General features: G+C 53.6%; 2 protein-coding genes across 2 annotated transcripts; one reads left to right on the top strand and one right to left on the bottom strand.

Moving 5' to 3' along the window:
- Positions 1-1,088: 1,088 nt before the first annotated feature.
- CCT7 (chaperonin containing TCP1 subunit 7) lies at positions 1,089-15,057 on the bottom strand. Its single transcript, XM_050895867.1, has 12 exons — positions 15,014-15,057; positions 13,417-13,570; positions 11,869-11,975; positions 11,293-11,418; positions 10,569-10,621; positions 9,359-9,530; positions 7,604-7,768; positions 6,303-6,491; positions 5,611-5,708; positions 4,766-4,898; positions 2,282-2,488; positions 1,089-1,387 (listed from the first exon to the last, which is right to left on the bottom strand). Exons 1-12 carry the CDS (start codon positions 15,017-15,019, stop codon positions 1,163-1,165), a joined length of 1,635 nt encoding a protein of 544 aa, XP_050751824.1. The 5' UTR covers positions 15,020-15,057; the 3' UTR covers positions 1,089-1,162.
- A 447-nt stretch (positions 15,058-15,504) lies between these two features.
- On the top strand, positions 15,505-19,105 carry PRADC1 (protease associated domain containing 1). The gene is made up of 5 exons (XM_050895476.1): positions 15,505-15,616; positions 16,726-16,826; positions 17,549-17,658; positions 18,094-18,261; positions 18,533-19,105. The coding sequence occupies exons 1-5, from the start codon at positions 15,505-15,507 to the stop codon at positions 18,651-18,653; spliced, it is 612 nt and encodes a 203-aa protein (XP_050751433.1). The 3' UTR covers positions 18,654-19,105.
- The last annotated feature ends 1,438 nt before the right edge of the window (positions 19,106-20,543 follow it).

Here is a 20,543-nt window from a genome sequence, read left to right as displayed (position 1 = left end):
ACCACTAAGAAATGCCAAGAGGGCTTTACGCGGAAGCTGTCACCGCGCTCGCTTTTCAGTACAACCGCTCACACGCCGCCAAACGCGCTTCAGCGGAGACGAACGACCGGCCGCGATGGTCGCGTTGAAGGGACGCGGCAGACGGCTCCGCGCCTGGCAGCGCTTTATGAACAGGGCCGAAGTGACACATTTTGTGGTGTCACGGACCATCGACTTGCCTAATTAGATGAGATCCCAAAGGGTCAGTACCAGATATATACCAAATTTCTTCCACTGTCCTCCATTAACCCTTTCAACCGACCAGACCCAAGTCTCCCCAAGAAAGTTTTCCTGCCAGAGACGCCCCAAGCGCCTGGATCCATCCCTGAAGCGCTGCCAGCCCCATGCATCCCCTCCCCGTAGCCCCCTCGCCAGGGCCAGAGATGTCAGACACCTTCCCTGAAGCAAAAGGCGAGATGTAAACGGGCCGTTAAGCAAAAGCAAGTAGAAATGTCACTGAGCAATATCTGAGAGCTCTAAGAGAGGTAACACGGGCAGAGGCGATCCATCTTGGAAGCACAGGGAACTGGGGTGCGCTGGGAGTGGGTCCTGCTTCCCAGCACAGCGCCTGCTTTTCAACGGGGCAAAAACCAGTTTGAAAGGTGAAACCTTTTTAACTCTAACCATGAGCTACCGCCCTGCGGAACAAAGCAAGCGGCAGAGAACAGAGGAACACTCCAGTTTGCCACTGAAACAAAGTCGTCTTTTTATTGTGTTTGAGCCTGGGTTCAAAACCCCCAGCAGAAAGGAAAACAAAAAATGAAACAAAACAAACAAAAAAAGGTATAAATACGAACAAACCCCACACTCGCTGCGCTACCCGCAGCGTTGAAGGGGGCTCCGCTCAGCGCGGCTTCCACGCGGAAGGACGAGGCGAGCCTAAGGGGATCAGTGCTGTGTAGGAAATGTCAGGGCAGGGCATCTCGCAGGAGGCTGCCACTGCCGAGGCCAAGATTTGACTCTAATTAAACGTGGGCAGTGGTTGCCTGTAAGCCCTCCGAATGACCATCTGGTAAACGGCCCGTTAATTAAGCTAGAAATCAATTCTTTCTCACTTTGCACGTTGGAGGAGAGCGCCAGCCCCTGTCACGCTGCCGCCAGGGAGCAGGGTGGGTGGGGGGTCTCAGTGGTTGTGGGGTCTGCCTCGCCCCCGGCCCCGTCCGCTGGGCGCAGCGTCCACGGTGGAACGGGGGTTCTTGATGGTTTCGTCGACGGAGACGATGAGGCAGGCGGCCTCGGAGGCTGCCGTCAGCGCGTTGATGCGCACGATGGCCGGCTCCCACACGCAGGCCTCGAAGTTATCGGCGATGTCCTCGTTGTTCACGTCCACGCCGTACCACATACCTCCCTGGTGGGAGAGAAGAGGGAAGAGGGTCTCGTTATTGGGCCGGTCAGGACTTCAGGGAAGGGCAGTGGGAAGCAGAGACAAGGAAACGTTCAGGGAAAGGCAGAGACTGGACCTTGCCGTATGAAGGAAGAATATTTGAGGGAAACACAAAGAAAAAAAAAACCCCAACCCAAAAAGCCTTTCTTGTCAGCAAACAGTGCCAGTGAAGGCTCGTGAAATAGGAGGTGTGCTCCATTTCAGAGAGAAGCTGCAGAAGCCTTACAGGACTGACCTCCACTTCTGTCTCACCCCCCTACCCACAGCCCCAGTTTTTGCAGCCCAAGATAGAGCCGCTCGTTTCGGGGCATTCCCCCTAACCCCACAATCATCAGCAGGATGAAACGTGGTGGGAGCGACCCCACAAAGCGGCAGCTGCTTGCGAGAGAAGCCAAGGGGCACGCTCTGACTGCCTGAAGTAGGACCGCGTGTGCACGCACGCGCACGCTCCGCAAGATCTGAAATGCTCGCAAGCGATCAGGACCTTCAGTCTGCAGCTCCTCCGGAAAACACACGGCTCAGCCAACTTCTATACTCCAATTACTTTAGTGTTTGATACAGAAGCCTCCCTCCTGACAAATGATGCATTTTTAAAAAGCAAATCAAAACTCCCAGCTCTAGAAGTCACCCGACAGCTGTGATCAAAGGGAAAACAGATCATTTCCTTTTATAGAAACCCGCACCAAGCCCACACTTGATCTGAAAACAAAACACTGCACTTAATCAAAGAGGACACAAGCCTAATGTGGGCTTCGCTGAATTACACCGGATCCGTCAGGCTCAAAAAAAAAAAAAAGCCAAACCCAAAAAGAACGTCAGTCCTCCCTAACAGCCCTCGGTTCAAAGGTGCGCACCTACCTGCGCGTGCTTGGCTCGGAGCTTGTTCAGTATGTTGGTGGCATCAAAGCCAGCGTTGTCGCAGAGCTGGCGGGGAATGATCTCAAGGGCTTTAGCGTAAGCACCTATCAGCAGCTGCTGCTTGCCTGGAATGGTCCTGGAATAGTCCCGGAGGTATTTGGAAAGCTCCATCTCTATCGCACCACCGCCAGCAACGACCGAGTCATTCTGAAAGAAGAGAGGAAACTCTCACTCTCGTTCCAGGGAGAGCATGTGTATTGGGTTTGCGTGGCAAGGTTTTGGTAGCGGGGGGCTACAGGGGTGGCTTCTGTGAGAAGCTGCCAGAAGCTTCCCCCATGTCCGATAGAGCCAATGCCAGCCGGCTCCAAGACGGACCCGCCGCTGGCCAAGGCCGAGCCCATCAGCGACGGTGGTAGCGCCTCTGGGGTAACAGATTTAAGAAAGGGAAAAGAAGTTACAGGGGAGTAGCAGTTGCAGCGAGAGAGAGAAGATGTGAGAGGAACAACTCTGCGGACACCAAGGTCAGTGAAGAAGGAGGGGGAGGAGGTGCTCCAGGCGCCAGAGCAGAGATTCCCCTGCAGCCCGTGGGGAAGACCATGGTGAGGCAGGCTGTCCCCCTGCAGCCCATGGAGGTCCACGGTGGAGCAGATATCCACCTGCAGCCCGTGGAGGACCCCACGCCGGAGCAGGGGGATGCCCGAAGGACGCTGTGACCCCATGGGAAGCCCGCGCTGGAGCAGGCTCCTGGCAGGACCTGTGGCCCCGTGGAGAGAGGAGCCCAGGCTGGAGCAGGTTTGGTGGCAGGGCTTGTGACCCCGCGGGGGACCCACGCTGGAGCAGTCTGCTCCTGAAGGACTGCGCCCCGTGGAAGGGACCCACGCTGGAGCAGTTCGTGAAGAACTGCAGCCCGTGGGAAGGACTCACATTGGAGAAGTTCGTGGAGGACTGTCTCCCGTGGGAGGGACCCCAGGGTGGAGCAGGGGCAGAGTGTGAGGAGTCCTCCCCCTGAGGAGGAAGGAGCGGCAGAGACAACGTGTGATGAACTGACCCAAACCCCCATTCCCCGTCCCCCTGCGCCGCTCAGGGCAGGGAGGAGGTAGAGAAAAATCAGAAGTAAAGTCGAGCCTGGGAAGAAGGGAGGGGTGGGGGGAAGGTGTTTTAAGATTTGGTTTTATTTCTCATTATCCTGCTCCGATTTGACTAGTAATAAATTAAACTAATTTTCCCCAAGTCAAGTCTGTTTTGCCCGTGACGGTAATTGGTGAGTGATCTCTCCCTGTCCTTATCTCGACCCACGAGGCTTTCGTTTTATTTTCTCTCCCCTGTCTAGTTGAGGACAGGGAGCAATAGAGCGGCTTTGGTGGGCACCCGGCGTCCAGCCAGGGTCAACCCGCCACAGCAGGAAAGCCTCCTTTCCTGCAAGTGGTGCATGTCAGGGTGATGCAGACGCACCAGGCCCAGGGGAAATCTATAGCCCAGGCTGGTGCCATCCCTGGGAGCTTTGCCGGGAGCTTCAGAAACAGGGCAAGAACCTCCAGCAGCAGCTACCAGCAGCTCTTCCCAGCTGCGCACAAGATGAAGGAGCAGTTTGGGGACGCTGTACCAGGGGAGGGATGGCAGACCACAGCCCCCTTGCGCTGGGCAAGTTTCCCTCACTTTTGTAAAGCATTCAAAGTTAAAGATATTTGCAGCAGCACTTCACAGCCAAGTTCTGCTATTTTTTTTTTCCCCTTCCCTATTTGTTTCAGTAGGGAGATCAGGATGTTCTTTCTAAAAGCAAAACAGTTCCAAAACTCTTGACATGCTTCTTCCCATCCCCTCAGGGCACACAGCCTCCAAGCTGTTTTTACCCAGAAAACGCCACATTAACACGTTATTATGCATAACCCAGAAACGCCCACGGTTAGGCAGCATCTATCACACAGGACCAGCAACTCCACAAGCAGAGCTCACATTCAAGCCTGCCTCAGACTTCTCTCTTGGCGCTCCCAGCCTACCTTCAGAGCCAGGGGACAGTTACCTCCTCAGACTGGTCACCAAGAGAGGGAACAAGCGGCTTTAACGGGCACTGACATGCACGTGAAATCAATCCTGCTACTCAAATCTACTGAAGATCTACCCGACGCACCCAAAAATCTTGTGTTCCCTTTAGGAGGGAGGTGTTTACAGAACACACCACAACCCAGCAAGTACAAGTTACAGCTGTGCTGAAGAGAAGGCAAAAAACCAGACGTGCCTGAAAAGCAGTTGGCAACGCTGCCGAGACAACGCTGCTTTGGCCAAGGAACAGCACTTGAGTCGATCAATCAGATGCTGCCCATCTGCGTGCTCCGCTCTACCGGCTGAGAGCTCCCGGTCTCTCCCGAGAGACTTCAGCCAAATGCCGGGGTGTGAAAAGGTTTCTAGAAAGAGTTACAGCTGTGCCAGGTCCGACCAACAAGCCCAACGCCAATCCAGCAGGGAGGTATCTCCGCTGGTCCTTACCTTGATTGCTCTCCTGACTATCATGATGGCATCGTGCAGGGAGCGTTCCGTCTCTTCCATGAACTGCTCTGCACCCCCTCGCAGGATTATCGTGCAAGTCTTTGCCTTCGGGCAGCCTGTGAAGAAGTTATACCTGCCAAGGGCACAATGCAAGAAGGGTTACGGCGATGGAGAAGCAGTGCTGCTGCTGAACAGGCTTTGCACTGATACGACAGTACGGGAACGGAGAAGTTCTTTACAAGCCAGGTGCACAACTGAAGCCGTTTCACCCTACGCAGTGCCTCTATCAGATCTTGAGCTAAGAAGGAGCAGAGCCAGGCAATATACAAGTGAAATTCAAGCTGACCTAGGAAAATCCACTCTCCTCCTGTTGCTAGGGCTTTGCGCTAAACCGGTGCTCTCATTCTCACTTGGCAGGAACACAGCAGATGTTAGCAGACAGCCCCAAAGAGGATTTCTCCTCTAGCGACGGGAAGAACCCCATTATATAGCACCCCGCTTCGTTTGCGCCGATAGTAAAGCGTCACTGTGGGTATCAGATGAGTGCCACAACCAACCCCAAAATGCATTGCTTTTAAGTTACGAATGAAAGAATATCACTATGCTTTCTACAAGGCATTGGGGAATAAATACGTATTTTTAAAAGCATATAAAAGAGGTAAGATTTAGATGAAAGCTTACTCCTGCCCTCTCCCTCAGCCTCATAAAAAGCAGCAATAACCCAATCTTGTTTTCACACCGTCACCTTGAGAGATGCTCAAACCTGCCAACACTTAGACCCTAACTTTTCAAACTAGTATTAGAGTGCTTACACAGAACTACAGGTTCACAGCCGGTTTATTTACCTCTCTCCTCCAATCTGAGTCTCCTCAAAGAGTTCGCATCGGCCCAGAACATCATCCGACAGGGCATTGACACTCGTCTGAATGGAACCGCCGCAGGCCTGCACGGAAAGGAGATAAAGCACGGCATTACCGACACTGACAAACAAGACAAATTTGCCCAGCAGGCTCCCACTCTTCAGAGACAGCCCGCCTTTTAGCTGATGCAAAGCCACCCTGCAGGCCAGATTCAGGCAAAAAAACCCTTCTACTTCCCCTCCCATCTCATGCATCTAGGCACGTTACCAACATCAGAAATAATCCGACAGCAAAATAAGATTATGCTTCTTCTAAGTGCTGACTCACAGGCTCTAGAGCTTCAGAAAAAAACATGCACGATGGAACAGACAAGAACTAGGGAAAAGAAACCTTCACCGATGCAGTGTACAGACCCTAATGCATAAAAACATCAGAGAAACAAAAAAGGAGTGCAGATGCAATTCGTGTGCGGTTGTTCACTCCATCAAGCAACAGCTTTGTCAGTATATGGCAATTTTACATAATAACCACATTGGCAAAAATTATGTGATTTTAATTTTAAATCTTTGTAAGGAACAGTGTGTTCAGTCACCAATTGCTGCCCTGTTTTGAGAATGACCAGCCTGGCACTGTTAAAACTAAATCAAAAGTCTTTACTCTGAAACAAGGCAGCTCACCATCATAGTTCGCTTGAGATCTTCTTCCGGCACACGGCCAGCACAAAACATGTCTCTGTCCGCAAAGTACTGAGTAGCCACATCACCGATGGGAAGTTTGGACAGGACAACTTTGGCTCCCGACTTGTGGATTTTGTCTAGTTTGTCATACAAGATGTTCCACTCGGCATCCACGATGGCCTGGTAATCCTAGCAGGGAGGAGAGAAAGGGACAAGCGCTCACGTTACAAAGGATTGCAAACGCCATCCCGCAGCGCCTGCAAAGGGAGAGCTCTTCTAAAACAAAGGCAGCAGTGACGCTGCTCCGTGCAGCCCCAGCAGACAACTGCTTTCTAAGACTCATAGGTGATTTTAGGTCTCTCTACCTTATGCCAAACAGCCTTGTCTGCTAAAATGCTTCCAGCAGCAGAACTGAGTCAATAAAGGGGCTGGATGAACTGACAGAGAGGCAGCGAGAGAGAGCGAGCAAGCACAAGGAGGGAAGAGTGATGATACTGATGTCTGAGAGGTGTTTACAGAACTGTGCGTGGATATTGGGGTGGAGAGACTTACAGCATCTATCACAGAGGAAAAACACAGATCCTGAGAAACCTCATGCTTTACCAGCGTGCTCAGGCTTCACAAGCCTGTTGTGCTCTAGCTCTCAGTGAAATACAGCCACAGACAGCTGGGAAAGCTTACAAAAGCACACGGCAACACCACACACAGCAGGCCCACTACAACAGGAAAGACCATCATGTTCACCACGGCAGAGAGGGGAACGTTAACGAAACAATTACCAAGACCATAGTGGGGCCAAGACCTCAAAAGCAAAGCACCCAGAGATCCTTAGATACCTCAATTATGCAGGGACCAAATGCACGCAACGTTGCGGTACTTTCCAAGAAGGTGTCAGAGAACGACCATGTTTCATAAAGGTATTTTAACAAGATGGAAAGAGAACTACTGTCCAAATGGCTACCTTGTTTGCTTAAATATGCAGAGGCTCTTTCAGCATTTAAAGCACTGCTCAACAAGCTTTGCCTGGAAGGCCACTTGTTAGGCATAAAGAAGTCACCGCGCAGCTGACGACTTCTCACGGCGTAGGTGAGGCACAATGACTGAGCAGAAATGTATCCTAAACCTGCTGTAATTCAAACTCTTCCATATCCTTCTCCCAAACGAGGCAGCATAACCCACCAGCTATTTTCAGGGGGGGAAGGATGTGCAGAAGGCAATCCCATTTATCCCACTGGCTCTCAGGCAGCCACCACGTCTTGTGGGCACGAAGAAGCGGGACAGGCTCTCCTTTTGGCTCTTACCTCCACCGTGTTTACTCTGACTTCAGCATTGTCCTTCTCGGCTTTGAGCTCCAGCTCCACATTCAGCAAGGCGATCTTGGGAGACTGATACTTCTTGGGCTGCATTTCAAACCCAGCATAAGAGAATGTCTTCTTAAAGGCAACTCCGGCCACCAGCTGAGAGTCCTTGAAGACAGGGATTTGTGTTAGGCTCAGCCTCCCAAGGTTTTCTCAACAGGGTTAATAACTCCCACAGGAGACTCCCTGCTTTCAGAGTCCTCATTTACAAAGCGCTCACCAACTGCTGTCTCCTTTGATTAACCCACTTTTAGAGAAAATAAGCAGCAAATATTTTCTTCTCTCTGTTCACAAAACCAGCTTCTATCACTTCCTTTCTACCCCTCAAGACACCGCAGCGAAAGATGCTATACACAATCTGAAGATCAAGGGACGGAGCAATCTGTTCTCTCTCTGATGTCTTTCCCATTTCCGTCCTTTGAAGATGGATACTTCTGATCCACAGCCCCACACTCGGGGTTGGTTTTTTTTTTTTTTTGCCCTGGTTTGTTTTTCCAAGCTCCATCACCACCTCCGGGGTTGTTTTGCAGCAGGACTGCCCTGCCCAACGCTGCCCCAACTTCTTGACTTCACAGCTGGGAGAGAAATCAGCATCTAAATCTCCTACTCCATGAGGATCTAACCACACACTGCAGACTTGGCTCTGCCCAGCCACTGAATCCCAGGAGGATCCCTGTCCCTCCTAAGTTAGGACAAGCACAGACTTCCTCTGCTCTACTGGACAGGGTGAGATGATCCAGGATCTCTCACAAGCCAACCCTTAGAAGTAGCGTACTAAATTATTTGCCCCATCCTCGTACAGGTCTCCAAGGAGTCTGACAGTGGAATACGAGGGCCAAACAACACTGAGTAGGGAGATCCGCCAGAACAGGAGACACCACCCTCCCCAGGGGACCAATTTCTGCGAGCCTCAGAATACCAGCAGGCCCAGACACCACAAAAACAGATGCTGAAACGTTCCTAATTCACTAAAGTAGTTGTCTGGGCAAGATAATGGCGTAATTATAACGTCTCTTCTCAATGAAAATGCTCACGCAGAGTGTTTACAGACAGTAACAGCCACAGAATAATAATTCACAGAGACTGCAGCGGGCTTTACTTGTCAGCAGAAGGGTCCCAAGCGACGGGCCAAACCTACACAGGATACAGGCAGGAGAGAGCACGGACACACCAGCTCTCCCACAGCCCAAGAACAACTCCCTACTGCACACCCATGTGCAGTCCCGTACACAACAGGTATTCCAGAACTGTGGCATAAACCACACAGCCCATCTGCCCTGCCCACCACTAGATCAGCTCCTTCACAATGTTTTCGTTGCATTTTTCCCAACCCGGTACTCACTCATACGACCAGGACTGTATGGCTTTTGGTTCCAGAAGTAACAAAGACTTCCCACAAAAAAAAATATTTCATTATTTGCAGAGATATAAATGGAATTTGTATCAGTAACAACATTCGCTGCAGAGAGCAGCGAGGTAAGAGTGTATTTGGCTCAAAAAAACCAGATTCTCTACCTACAGAAAAGAAATCCAGTCCTACTTACTAAGCTTCTTCCTCACATCAACAGCTTTGTTTCACTTTGGTAATTCCCAAACAGGCATTATCAAGCCGGGCTGCATTTCTGCTAGAGTCAACGCATCAAAGAAGCTGTGATCGCTGTCTCCTACCCCTTCAGAACAGGCTCCGACAGAACTTACTTCCAAAGCACCTCCCTGCACCTTCTTTATTCCAATCATTTTGAGTTGTAACAAGTCGTCTAACATCATGACAGCATCTACGACCATCTTGGAAAAAAACTCCTTGCTCTGGGAAATGAGCTTAGAGCTCAGGGCTGTGGCTGCACACTTCTCCAGCAGGCTTCTCTGCTCACTGCAAGAAGAAAGAAAAAACAAGGTCTTGTTCACTTGCCGAATCTTTTCACAAGGTCACTAAACATTGCGCATGGTATGATTAATCCGCTCTGATAGAGGCAAAGATCAGCTCCCTTCTGTTGATGGAGAAAGCAAGGCACACATGTCAAAGCCCAGACTGTCAAAGTACGATTTTCCCTTTTAAAGCCCAAGCATCAGACTAGCGCTGACCAGGTCGGCTGGCTTTTAGACACCACAGGCCCAAGCAAAACAGCAGGGCTCAGCATCCTCTCCTTCATCCAAAGGCAGTAAGAAGTTTCTGAAACCCTCTGAAGGTGGCACATTCTGCAAAGTATTAACTCTGATAACACATGCCGTAACAGAGTGGATGATACAAGGGATACCAGGGAAACACAGATCCAACTCCCAGGCTCTGTCACCCAAGTTACTGCTGACCATGAGAACTACTGTATTTCGCATCACAGGACAGGAGAAAGGATACAACTCATTCTGGTTTATTTAAGATGGTTATGCAGTTCAACTTGAACTTTTACTGCAGGTATTAGTAAGGTTGGATCAAACAGACAAGAGCTTAAAAAGCAGGGAGAAACAAACTCTAGTATTCCCACCTCAGCTGAAGGGATCATTTCCTTACTGCTATTAGCTAGCTAACTTTATGTATTCAACAGCTACAAAGTGATCTGATTTTCAGAGAAGCGCTGAGCATTTAACACTGCCACTGATTGCAGCGAAAGCTGCAAGTCTCCACCACCACTGGAAAAAAGAAATCAGGCCACTTATTTCGGTACCTAGCTTCCTCCATGTGCACTGGAAGACACTGGCCTACATATTTCGTTGCAGCCCAATTGAGAGCATGGCGTCTCCCCTGGAGGAGCAGGAAATCCCAAAAAACTTGAGAATAACCCCGGTGCAGGGCCACAGCTGTTTGGCCCGACCTCGAGACCTCAACCAGAGCCACAGCAGAAGTCAGAAACGCCCTCACACCAGCTAACTGAAGCCCAGCTACACAACCAGGTCATCTGTAAGGGAAACTTACTCTTTATCTTCCTTCTTCACTGCAACAGCAATGTCTTTGATCTTGTTTACAGCCTGTCAAAACACAAGCCAACAGCTGGATTAATGATTCATGCTCATAAGCTGATCAGATCTCCAACTTCTCTCTTTGTATTTTATGTTATCTTTTATTCCCTACTTCAACATCACTGAAGTTTCAAGCATTTAAGCTATGCCACCCCTTCCAGCACAGTAATTCTAAGAAACACACCAACATCAGTTTAAGAGGATTGGGAAGAGGCTCAGAGCTGCTCCACTGCTCTCAGCAGAGATCTGGGGAACCAAAGGGCTATTGAGGGAGTTAACATCCAGAGAAGATTCAGCTTAATGGGACTGATGGGCTTCATGAGACGTAAGGTTTACTAAGGACTAGTAGATATCAGGAGAACGGGAAACGAATTTTCCCCTTTATTCATTCTTCCTTGGAAAAAAAAAAAACAGAGGAAGCGATAGTGCTCCAGAGGTACTAACTGGTAATAACAGCTCACTGACACCAGAAGAGGCAGCTGATGTTTGCACTCAGACATCATGACATCGCTACTGTCACCCCCCACGCCCATTCATTACTGAATTTTGCCTGGAAGTGTGTTATTTTTCCTCTTTGGCACAGAACTCCTCTCCCCAGATGCTCTGGTGGAGCCCAATACACCCCTCAGCTCTGCAGCAGCAGCTGAGCCCTCCCTCAGCTACCAGCAGTGCTGCCTTACCAGCTGCGTTGCTGTGCGGAAGGCACGGATGATGATTTGAGGATGGAGGCCTTCCTCCACATAGGGCTTCACTTGTTTCAGGAACTCAGCAGCGAGCAGAGTTACAGACGTGGTACCATCACCAACCTACACGGAGAGGAAACGCTCTGTGTCATCCACATGCTGCAGAGTCGCTGTGACAGCAACTTCAAAACCATGTAAGGACTTCCAGAGGAAATCAGATTTCATAATTTTCTCTGCTCACAGATTTGCGGCTGGATTCTTTAGTGATTAAGAAGGGCTAGGTTCAGACTACATCCCATTTGAGGGTGAAGTCTCATTTCCCAGTCACCTATGTTCATGAAATGTGGACTTTGTATCTTTGAAGTTTCCAAACCACCCATCAGATCTGGCTGAAACAGTGTAAAAGATTTGAAAGTTATTGCAAAAGAGAAGGTGTCAATAAAGAAACCAGAATAAATGCCAGCACTCCATGAGGAATTCCCACCAGTTAACACAAAGTCCACAGAACCACCAACGTGAGCAAGCTTGCTGCTGCACGTTATGCTTCTGAGCGCAGCCAGGTTACCCTCCTACCTCTGCATCTTGAGATTTGGCGATGTCCACTAACGTCTTCGCAGCCGGATGGACAACATCGAGGAGCTTCAGGATGGTGGCACCATCGTTGGAGATCGTGGCTTTGCCTAGGATTGATGTAGAAAAGGAAGTCAAGCTTGACAGCTGCGAGTAGAGCCCTTGTCACTGTGAAAGGGCCCCCAACGTGCAAGGGAGCTTTTCAGACCTCAGAGAGACGTTAATACAATAGTAATTTCAAACCAGCCAGTCTCGCTGGGCTTCACCGTTTCGCCTTTCAAGTCAAATGTGGCCCCAACCCGTTATGAGGCTACAGTGATCAAGTCCTGATCCAGCGCCATGTGAATTTTGTCACATCTAAACAACCACAGGCTCTCATCCCAGATTTCCACTTAAAAGTCATTTTTCTTCAGCCAAATGACTGGGTTTTTTTTTTCCTCCTATGCGATCTGATCTGTGATCACCACGATACTTTAATACACTCCTACAGCCAGATATACAACTATAAATTGGCTGAAAAGGAACGTGAAGGGGTCACCCCCATGGAGAGGGGGAGCCCAGAACAGCCGTTTCACAGAGGGTGTCTCAGCAGGTACCTCCATTCCATATTAACAGAGTCTTTTCAGTCCATTTTTGGAGCAGATTAAGTGAAGTTAGTCTGAGTGCAGAACAACTCTCCACACCAATTAACAGGGGCTTTAAATTCATTTCTCTCTTACTTCTCAATAGCCTCCCCAGACAAATAAAAACAGATATTCTAGCCTGACACTCACCTGAAGAAAGAGACTAGAAATCAATCATCTTAGTTATTGGTAAATTTAAATCCAATTATCCTTTTTAATAAAAGTTATTACAGTTCCTATTTGTAAAAACTATTTAAACACACTTCTAAGACCTTCCACCCCACCCTTCAGTAACAGCAATAAAAAACCACAAACAGTATATTAGTTTGGTGACTTCATACAAGTCTTTTCAGAGGGAGGCGAGTCTCATCCCTAAATCACATTAAAAAAAACAAAAAATCAACCCAGTAACATCCACTGACCTCATGCTCAGCCACAACCAAGTGCTGAGTAACTCCACACATATTATGAGCCCCAGTTAAAAAAATAAATAAATAGAGGTGGTCAGGGATACCCGAAGGTCAGGTTCAAGACACCGTTCTTCCCTTCTGGCATGGACTTTCTCGTATCTAGTCCCACTAACCCTGGATCTACCCAATCGCACAACAAAAACCAGAGCTGCCTTAACTCAGGCTAGCAGACAGCAAACAGGTAGTTCCTCAGGTAGGTCTGACAATTATTTTCTCTTCAACAGCGGAGGCCAGAGTCAAGGTGTTAAATTGAACATTGAGACAGAAACTGAACCTCTGTTGTGAGAGTTAAGTTTAGTATGGGGTGAGAAAGGTGAAGTCTGCATATATGCAAATGCTGGTTTTAATTGATACAGAGATACGAGTAAATACGCACGCTGCCAGCATGCACTGCGCTCGGAGATTATTTCCGAGTCACTTTTCCACATGGCTGTGGAAGGCCACTGCCCAGTGCTTACCCCGGTCATCCACAATGAGCTTGTCCATGCCCCGAGGTCCCAGGGTAGTGCGCACGGCTTCCGCGATAACCTGGCAGGCATTGATGTTGCTGACGAGCTGGGGGATCCCCTGCGAGGTGTCCGTCCCCTCCTTCAGCAGGATAACCGGTGTTGGCTGAAGAGAGAACCCACAGCAGAGCCGTTACTCCGATTCCAACAGCCTGCGGACAACCTGGAGCTAACTCCTCACACAGCCCAGCAAGCTACTATCACGCAAGAAGACCAAGACCAAAACCTACAGCCTCCTTAAAATTCCTCTGCCTTCACACAACCTAACTGCTTTCCATCTCCCACTGCTCCCACAGCGTAACTGGAATTCACGCGTCTCCAGTATATGCTCTGGGACCGTATCGTAACCGTCCCCAAGAGTGGGCTTCCTCTGTACAGTGTAGCTCAGTGAAGTTCTGATTTTGATGCTAGACTGGAGACGACAGTACCCATAGTAATTACTGAGACAGCAGGGAACTGCACGAGTGCTGCAACCAGATACAGTAATTTTTTTTATTATAGAGCCAACAAGAAGGTCAGCAGAACCAGCACAACAGCCTTTTGCCCATCACACCTCAAATCAGAGTCCAAGCTGCCCCTAGGATGGCAACTGCTGAAAGACGCTTTCACAGAGAGGATGTGGCAGACGAGCACAATTTAAGTGATCACACCTGCCTGACAGCAAACTGTGCTGGAGACAGCTTAGAGAATACCAGAGGCCACAGCAGACAAGGGCTTCTCACTGCTCTGAGAGTGCAGCAGCCCTTTTCAGAAAGCAAACCAAACGTGCCTTACAGGCAAAGCTCAAACAAAGCCCAAACACAGCCAAAATTCGTGAGGCACCCAGTTTTAAACAGCCACCTGTGGGCAGAGAGCAAAATTATACTATGACTGGTGCGCTAAAGAGTGACAAGGCTGGGGCTGAGGGTCTGATGTGCGAGTAGAAGAGGGGTGTGAGGATCGCTGTCAGGCCTCCCTAAATCCTGGCAAGATTTTGTGGAAGAAAACGTACCGAGTTCTTCCACACCCATCAGAGCAGCGATCTCAAAGGAAAAGAAACCCTTGCATCCCCGAGAAAAATCAGGGTAGAGGCAGACACACCGCCCTTGTGCCGCACCCCGCCTGCTCCTGAGCAACGGCAACGGGGCTCAGAGCTGGGGAGCGCCGGAGTCGAAGGGGACCCGCAGCCGGGGGCGGGGGGAGCCAGGCCATGCGGCTGAGGGGGACGCAACCAAGGGGCCGGGGCGGAGGACGCGGGCCGGGGCTCCGGGAGCGCCACGCACCGGGCTGCACGACTACAACTCCCAGCACGCACCGCTCCCACCCAGCCCCTCTCGACCGGGCCCGGCGAGAACCGGGGCCCGACCTGCCCCCTCAAGCCCCCGGGCAGCGGCAGGCCTCTGCGGCAGGGCGGCATCCGTCATTCCCGCCCCCCCCCGCCGGCCCGAACGCGCACCGGCTCCGCCACAACCCCGCCAAACACGGTCCCTGGAAGGTGGCGGAGGCCAAGCAGGCCGCCCCCGGGCAGCGGGGCGCGGCAGCAGCGAGGATGGCGGCGGATGACACTCACCATCATCCCGGCGGCGCTCCTCGCTGCAGCTCCCCCCTCGTCAAGGCAGGCCCCACCCCACAATGCACCGCGCCCGCCGAGAAGCTTCCCCGGGGCGGGAGGGGAAGCGCGCGTTGCTAGGCGACCGCTTCCGGCCGCGCTCTATGGTACGGCCGGACAGAGCGGCCCCGCGGAGGCGCCGCTCCTTCCCGAACAGCCATAGAGAGGCAGGGACGTGAAGCCGGCCCGGGAGGGCGGCTCACTATCTGCCAGGGGAGGAAGCGGGCACGCGGCCTGGGGCGAGCAGGGCTGGTGGATAGAGCTTTATTTGGCAGGGCCGGTGAGGGGACACCGACGCTCCGACGCCCCGGGAGGGGACACCGAGCTGACAGGGACCGAGGGCGCAGGCGCGGCCCGGGGCCGCGCAGGCCTCCGCGCCTGCCCTCCCCGTCTCTCAGGAGATTGATGGCGGCGCCGGCCAATAGAAAGGCGCGGGGCGGGGAGCGCCGCCAATGGGCGCGGGGCGGGGGCGGGCGGGGAGGGGCGGCTGGCGGCGCCGGGGCGCAGCCATGCTCCGCCGCTCGCTCTGGCTCTGCCTCTGCCTCTGCTCCTGCCCGGCCCGCGGTGAGTGCGAGCGGCCCGCCCGGCCTCGGCCCCCCGCACCCCGCCCGGCTGCCTTTCCCCTCGGTGCACCCCGATCCGGGTGCATTTCCCCTCCCTGCACCCCGGCCCCATGGCATTTCCCCTCCTGCACCCCAATCCGGGTGCATTCCGCCTCCGTGCACCCCGATCCGGGTGCATTTCCTCTCGGTGCACCCCGGCCCCGTTGCATTCCGCCTCCGTGCACCCCGATCCGGGTGCATTTCCTCTCGGTGCACCCCGGCCCCGTTGCATTCCGCCTCCGTGCACCCCGATCCGGGTGCATTTCCTCTCGGTGCACCCCGGCCCCGTTGCATTCCGCCTCCGTGCACCCCGATCCGGGTGCATTTCCTCTCGGTGCACCCTGGCCCCGTTGCATTCCGCCTCCGTGCACCCCGATCCGGGTGCATTTCCCATCCTGCACCCCAGTCTGGGTGCATTTGCTCTCTGTGCACCGCGATTCAGGTGCATGCCCCCTCGCTGCGCCCTGGCCCCATTGCATTTCCCCTCTGTGCACCACGGTCCGGGTGCGTTTCACCTCCTGCACCCCAATCTGGGCGCATTTCCCATCACTGCACCCCGGCTCCATTGCATTTCCCCTCCTGCACCCCAACCCGGCTGCATTTCCCCTCCATGCACCCCAGCCCCATTACATTTCCCCATCCAGCACCCCAATCCGGCTGCATTTCCCCTCAGTGCACCCTGGCCCCATTGCATTTCCCCACTTAGCACCCCATCCCAGCTGCATTTCTTTTCGGGGTGTCTCAGTCCAAGCGCATTTTCTCTCTGTGCACCTCGATCTGGGTGCATGTCACCCCTATCCCCTCCATGGTCCGGCTGCATTTTCCCCTTCCCCTTGTGCACCCCATTCCCGGTGCCTTTCCCCCATCTCCTCTGTGTTCCTGGGTGCTGGTGCACCTCCCCTCGCAGCACCCCAGGCTGAACCCCGCATTTTGGGTCCTCAGCCCCGGGGCCGAAGGGTGTGTTCCCATCAGCGTGGTGCAGTTCAGGAGCAGTAGCTGGGTATTTTCCCTTTTTTCAGGAATTTTCCCTTTTGTTTTCTCTGCCTCTCACCTCTCTCCGTGCACACCCAGGTTTACGCATCCATGAATACTTGTATTTCCAAGTGCTGAGCCCTGGAGACATCCGCTACATCTTCACCGCCACTCCGGCCAAGGATTTCGGTGGCGTGTTTGTAAGTATTAAGAACTGAATTTGTCAGTTTGGGTCCCTCCATCCTAATATTTCTCCATTGCGGGGCCCGGTGATTTGAAGCCTTTTCTAAAAATGGAGCTAATTGCTCTTCCGTGAGCCTGCCCTTAGGAAGGAGGCACACGCTGGTCCCTGCCTTCGGCCTCAGCAGACTTTCGGAGCGGGAATCTGGCCCCACGTGTGTTCAGGGACCCCCACTCTTTCCTCCTCCGAGGGCTGAGACAGACGCAGCCGTGTCCCAGGGGGACTGGTCAGGCCACCGTGGGGAATGGCAGAGATAAACCAACTGGTCTGCGGATGTTAGACCTTTCCCTGAATAAAGCCGGAGTAGGGATGGGGGTGTAGGAGCAGATCTGCTAGGAAGCGCGTGGGACATCGAGGACCGGAGGAAAAGACACTTTCTGGCTCTGCGCATGTTCCCCAAGAGCACTTGTATGGATGGATGGTGCCGTGCCTCAGTTTCCCCTTCCCGCAGTGACAGCAAGATCTAGGCAAGCTGTTGAGTGAGGTCGGGATGGCTCTGCAGGGGCTGGAACGGGGCAACCAGCATCCCTGCACCTGGGAGCCCTAAATCTCCCCAAAAAGCACACCCCGCACGGGGATGAGCAGGGCACGGGATGGCGGGGACGGCCACGGTGGGGCAGGGGATGGGAAGCAGCCCCGATCCCCCCGCCTCGCTCACCCCTGCCCGTCTCCTTCTCGGAGAACACAAGGTACGACCAGATCCACCTGGTCCCGGCGGATCCCCCCGAAGCCTGCGGAGAGCTGAATAATGGCGTCTTCATCCAGGACCAGATTGCCTTGGTGGAGAGGGGGTACGTCTGGCGTCACGGGAGCTATTTGGGGGGGACCCTCGGGCAGGAGGGGAGCTGCCCATGGCACAGAGGGTGACGGTGCCCTTTTACCATCACCTCCAGCTTCTTCCCGTGACTTACCCCATGTGGGTATACGAGGAAAATGTGAGGGTGCTCCTACCCCGGAGCATTTCACGTTGTGTCTCTTAGAAAACAGCCTGCGCTAAGGTGAAAAAAGCCCTATCTTATTTTATTTTTTCTTAGGAGAAAATGGCCGAGCGTGGGCGGCCTGTGCCTAAAATACAGACTCAAAGAGGAGCAGGGTTTGGGGGAGGCACGGGGCCAGGGAGACAGTCCCCGGTTTGGGCGTCTCCAGGCAAGCTCTGGCACTTGCAGGTTTCATACCTGCCAAGGATCTGCCGGTGGCCGCCAAAGGTTTGTCGCTCTCTGGCGCAGGGGTTGCTCGTTCCTGTCGAAGACGCGCGTGATCCAGGAGCACGGCGGACGGGCGGTGATCATCGCAGATAACGCCTACGATAACGACAGCTTCTACATCGAGATGATCCAGGACAGCACCAGGCGGACAGCCGACATCCCCGCGCTCTTCCTGCTGGGCAGGGATGGGTAGGTGTTTAGGCCAAGAGACATCTCATCTTCCCAAGTGTGGAACGTCTCATGGGAAGGGCCAAGCGACAGCCTTGTCCCCACAAATGAGGGAGGTCCCAGTCATCAGCACATCCCACCTGGGCTCGGTGAGCCAGATTTTTAGCGGATTCAGTCGTAATTAATCCGCAGAGTTTCTTTTTGAGCTGGTTTGTGGTTTATGCTCACGTCCGGGCTCCGCTCTCCCAACTCCGGCGGCTCATGTGCGCCTGTCACCTCTTTGTCCTTCCAGGTACATGATCAGACGCTCCCTGGAACAGCACGGGCTCCCCTGGGCCGTCATCTCCATTCCCGTCAACGTCACCAGCATCCCCACGTACGAAATGATGCAGCCCCCCTGGACCTTCTGGTAGCAGCGGGAGGCTGCGGCAGATCGAGGACTTCTCGGTGGATCCCAGGAGCTTGCCCCAGGGACCAGGTTTGAGGAAAGGGTCCCAATGCGCTCCAGAGATCCCACCGCCCAGCCTCGCCGGATTCAGCAACGGAGAGATCTTGCTGCTGCTGCCGGCTTGTGGCTGAAAGGCAAACACCAGCGCCCGCAGTGGGAACCTCCAGCCTGGCACCGAGCACCCTTTGTAGTGACTTTCTGGGAGGGAGGCGATGGCCCAGAGCAGGCCAGCACCTCCCCGAGAAACATTTTAACGATGCGTAAGATGCCACCGGTAATTTGTGCTGCCGATTTAGAGGGATGCGGGATTGAGTGGATGCGGTCTGACAGGGATGGGAGGGAGAGCGAGATACAGGCTTGGTCTGTACTAGCAGGGCTCGCCCGACACCTGTATATTTTTGTCTGAGCTAATGAAGTCTGAACAAGTTTTAGAGAAAGGGGAGTTTCTCTTTTTTTCATCAGCCAGGGGATGAAGGAACAAATCTCATCCCCTAACAATGTTTTTCCTAGTAAACTTCCCAAGGTGCCTCCTGCAGCTGGGGCAGGGCTCGCATCAGACCCCTGTGCCGCACAGATCAGTCACGCGCTGGGGCAGAAACAGCCTCACCGGACAACATTGCCTCCGGCATCCGTCCCCAAGGGTGGGCTGGTCACAGATCCAGAGCCCTCAGCAGGCATCTGTTCCCTCATCCCCAGACCTCTGTGTCCCCACCGGGACCAGCCCCTGGATCGTAGCCCTCGTCTCTGCACTCACTGCCCTCCAGTTTACCAGTACAAACGACACGGCCCCTGCTTCTCACCAGTCTCGGTTTATTACGAACACTGAAGGGGACACGGCCCCGGGACGGCTGGGGACAAGCAGCAGGGTGCAGGGCTGGCGGTGATGGTAGTGTCAGAGGTGCCCATCTACAGCATCGCCCTCCGTCCCGTCATCCAGCTGCCACGGGCTCAAAGGAAGCGGCGGCAGGAAAACAGCTCCCCAAAATCCAAGAGGGGAGGAAAATACCCCGGGGCGCATCCCCAACCTGCTGCCTGTCCGTCGCTTGGAGCTGTCTTCTCCCTCCAGCCGCGTGGTCCACAGACGGGGACGCCGCAGAGAGTGGTGTGGCCTCATCGGTGGTTGGCAGCACGAGATGGATGACGATGCTCAGCTGCCGGTGACGTCTCCACGCGAGGCCACTCGGCGCGGAGAAGCACAGAGCACCACGCCGCATCCCTGAGCACGGCGGCTCCCGCTCGGGCACATCCTCCTCCCGAAGCAGCCCGCAGCCGGACGGCCCAGCGGGACGGCACGCTCTCTGCAAAACCCAAAAACGTCTTTTGGGTTTTGGATGGTGACTCTGCTGATGCAACGCCATAGCCCATGTCAGCTCTGGGCTAGCAGCAGCCTGGCCGTTCCCCCTCCCCAAAAAGCCCAGCAATCGCTGCACGGGGCTTTGCATCGTCTAAAGGCTGGGGCCGAGGCGGGAGGGAGGCGCCTGCCGGGATCGGCCCCACTCTCCCCGCTGGACTCGGGCATCCGAGCCACCCTCTAAGGTGTCTGTCCCACCTGCAAAATCGTTTTGCCCCTTGCTGCTCGCCGAGCCAAGGCATGGAATGGAGTATATATAAGGACCCCAGCTCCTTAGTGTGTAGATAGTGCTAATATAGACATTAAATAGTACCCCTCGTGCACAAACACACGTACACACACACGCACACACGTTCCCCTCGTCCCTGCGGGGTAGGAAAGGACATGCTCCTCTGCATCCACGGCCGGCACAGACACGGCGGAGCAGCCTCGCAGGTGGCCGCGAGGTGACCATCGTGATGTCCCAGGGGCTGGCTGGACCCTGCTCTCCTCCAGCCTCCCCTG

The sequence above is a fragment of the Gymnogyps californianus genome, chromosome 4, assembly GCF_018139145.2.
Source record: "Gymnogyps californianus isolate 813 chromosome 4, ASM1813914v2, whole genome shotgun sequence".
NCBI lineage: Eukaryota > Metazoa > Chordata > Aves > Accipitriformes > Cathartidae > Gymnogyps > Gymnogyps californianus.
The sequence above is the reverse complement of the archived record's forward strand: the minus strand, read 5'-3'. Positions and strand labels throughout refer to the sequence as shown.

What these genes read in the sequence shown, in the direction of transcription:
- CCT7 (XM_050895867.1), bottom strand. An exon ending in GCTCATTGTGGATGACCGGG is followed by an intron (nt 11,976 to 13,416) that starts GTAAGCACTGGG and finishes CATCAATCCTAG; the next exon opens with GCAAAGCCACGATCTCCAAC. An exon ending in ATCTCAAGCGAACTATGATG is followed by an intron (nt 5,709 to 6,302) that starts GTGAGCTGCCTT and finishes CTTTCCGTGCAG; the next exon opens with GCCTGCGGCGGTTCCATTCA.
- PRADC1 (XM_050895476.1), top strand. Translation starts at nt 15,505, where the DNA reads ATGGGCGCGGGGCGGGGGCGGGCGGGGAGGGGCGGCTGGCGGCGCCGG. An exon ending in ATTGCCTTGGTGGAGAGGGG is followed by an intron (nt 17,659 to 18,093) that starts GTACGTCTGGCG and finishes TCTCTGGCGCAG; the next exon opens with GGGTTGCTCGTTCCTGTCGA. An exon ending in TTCCTGCTGGGCAGGGATGG is followed by an intron (nt 18,262 to 18,532) that starts GTAGGTGTTTAG and finishes TTGTCCTTCCAG; the next exon opens with GTACATGATCAGACGCTCCC.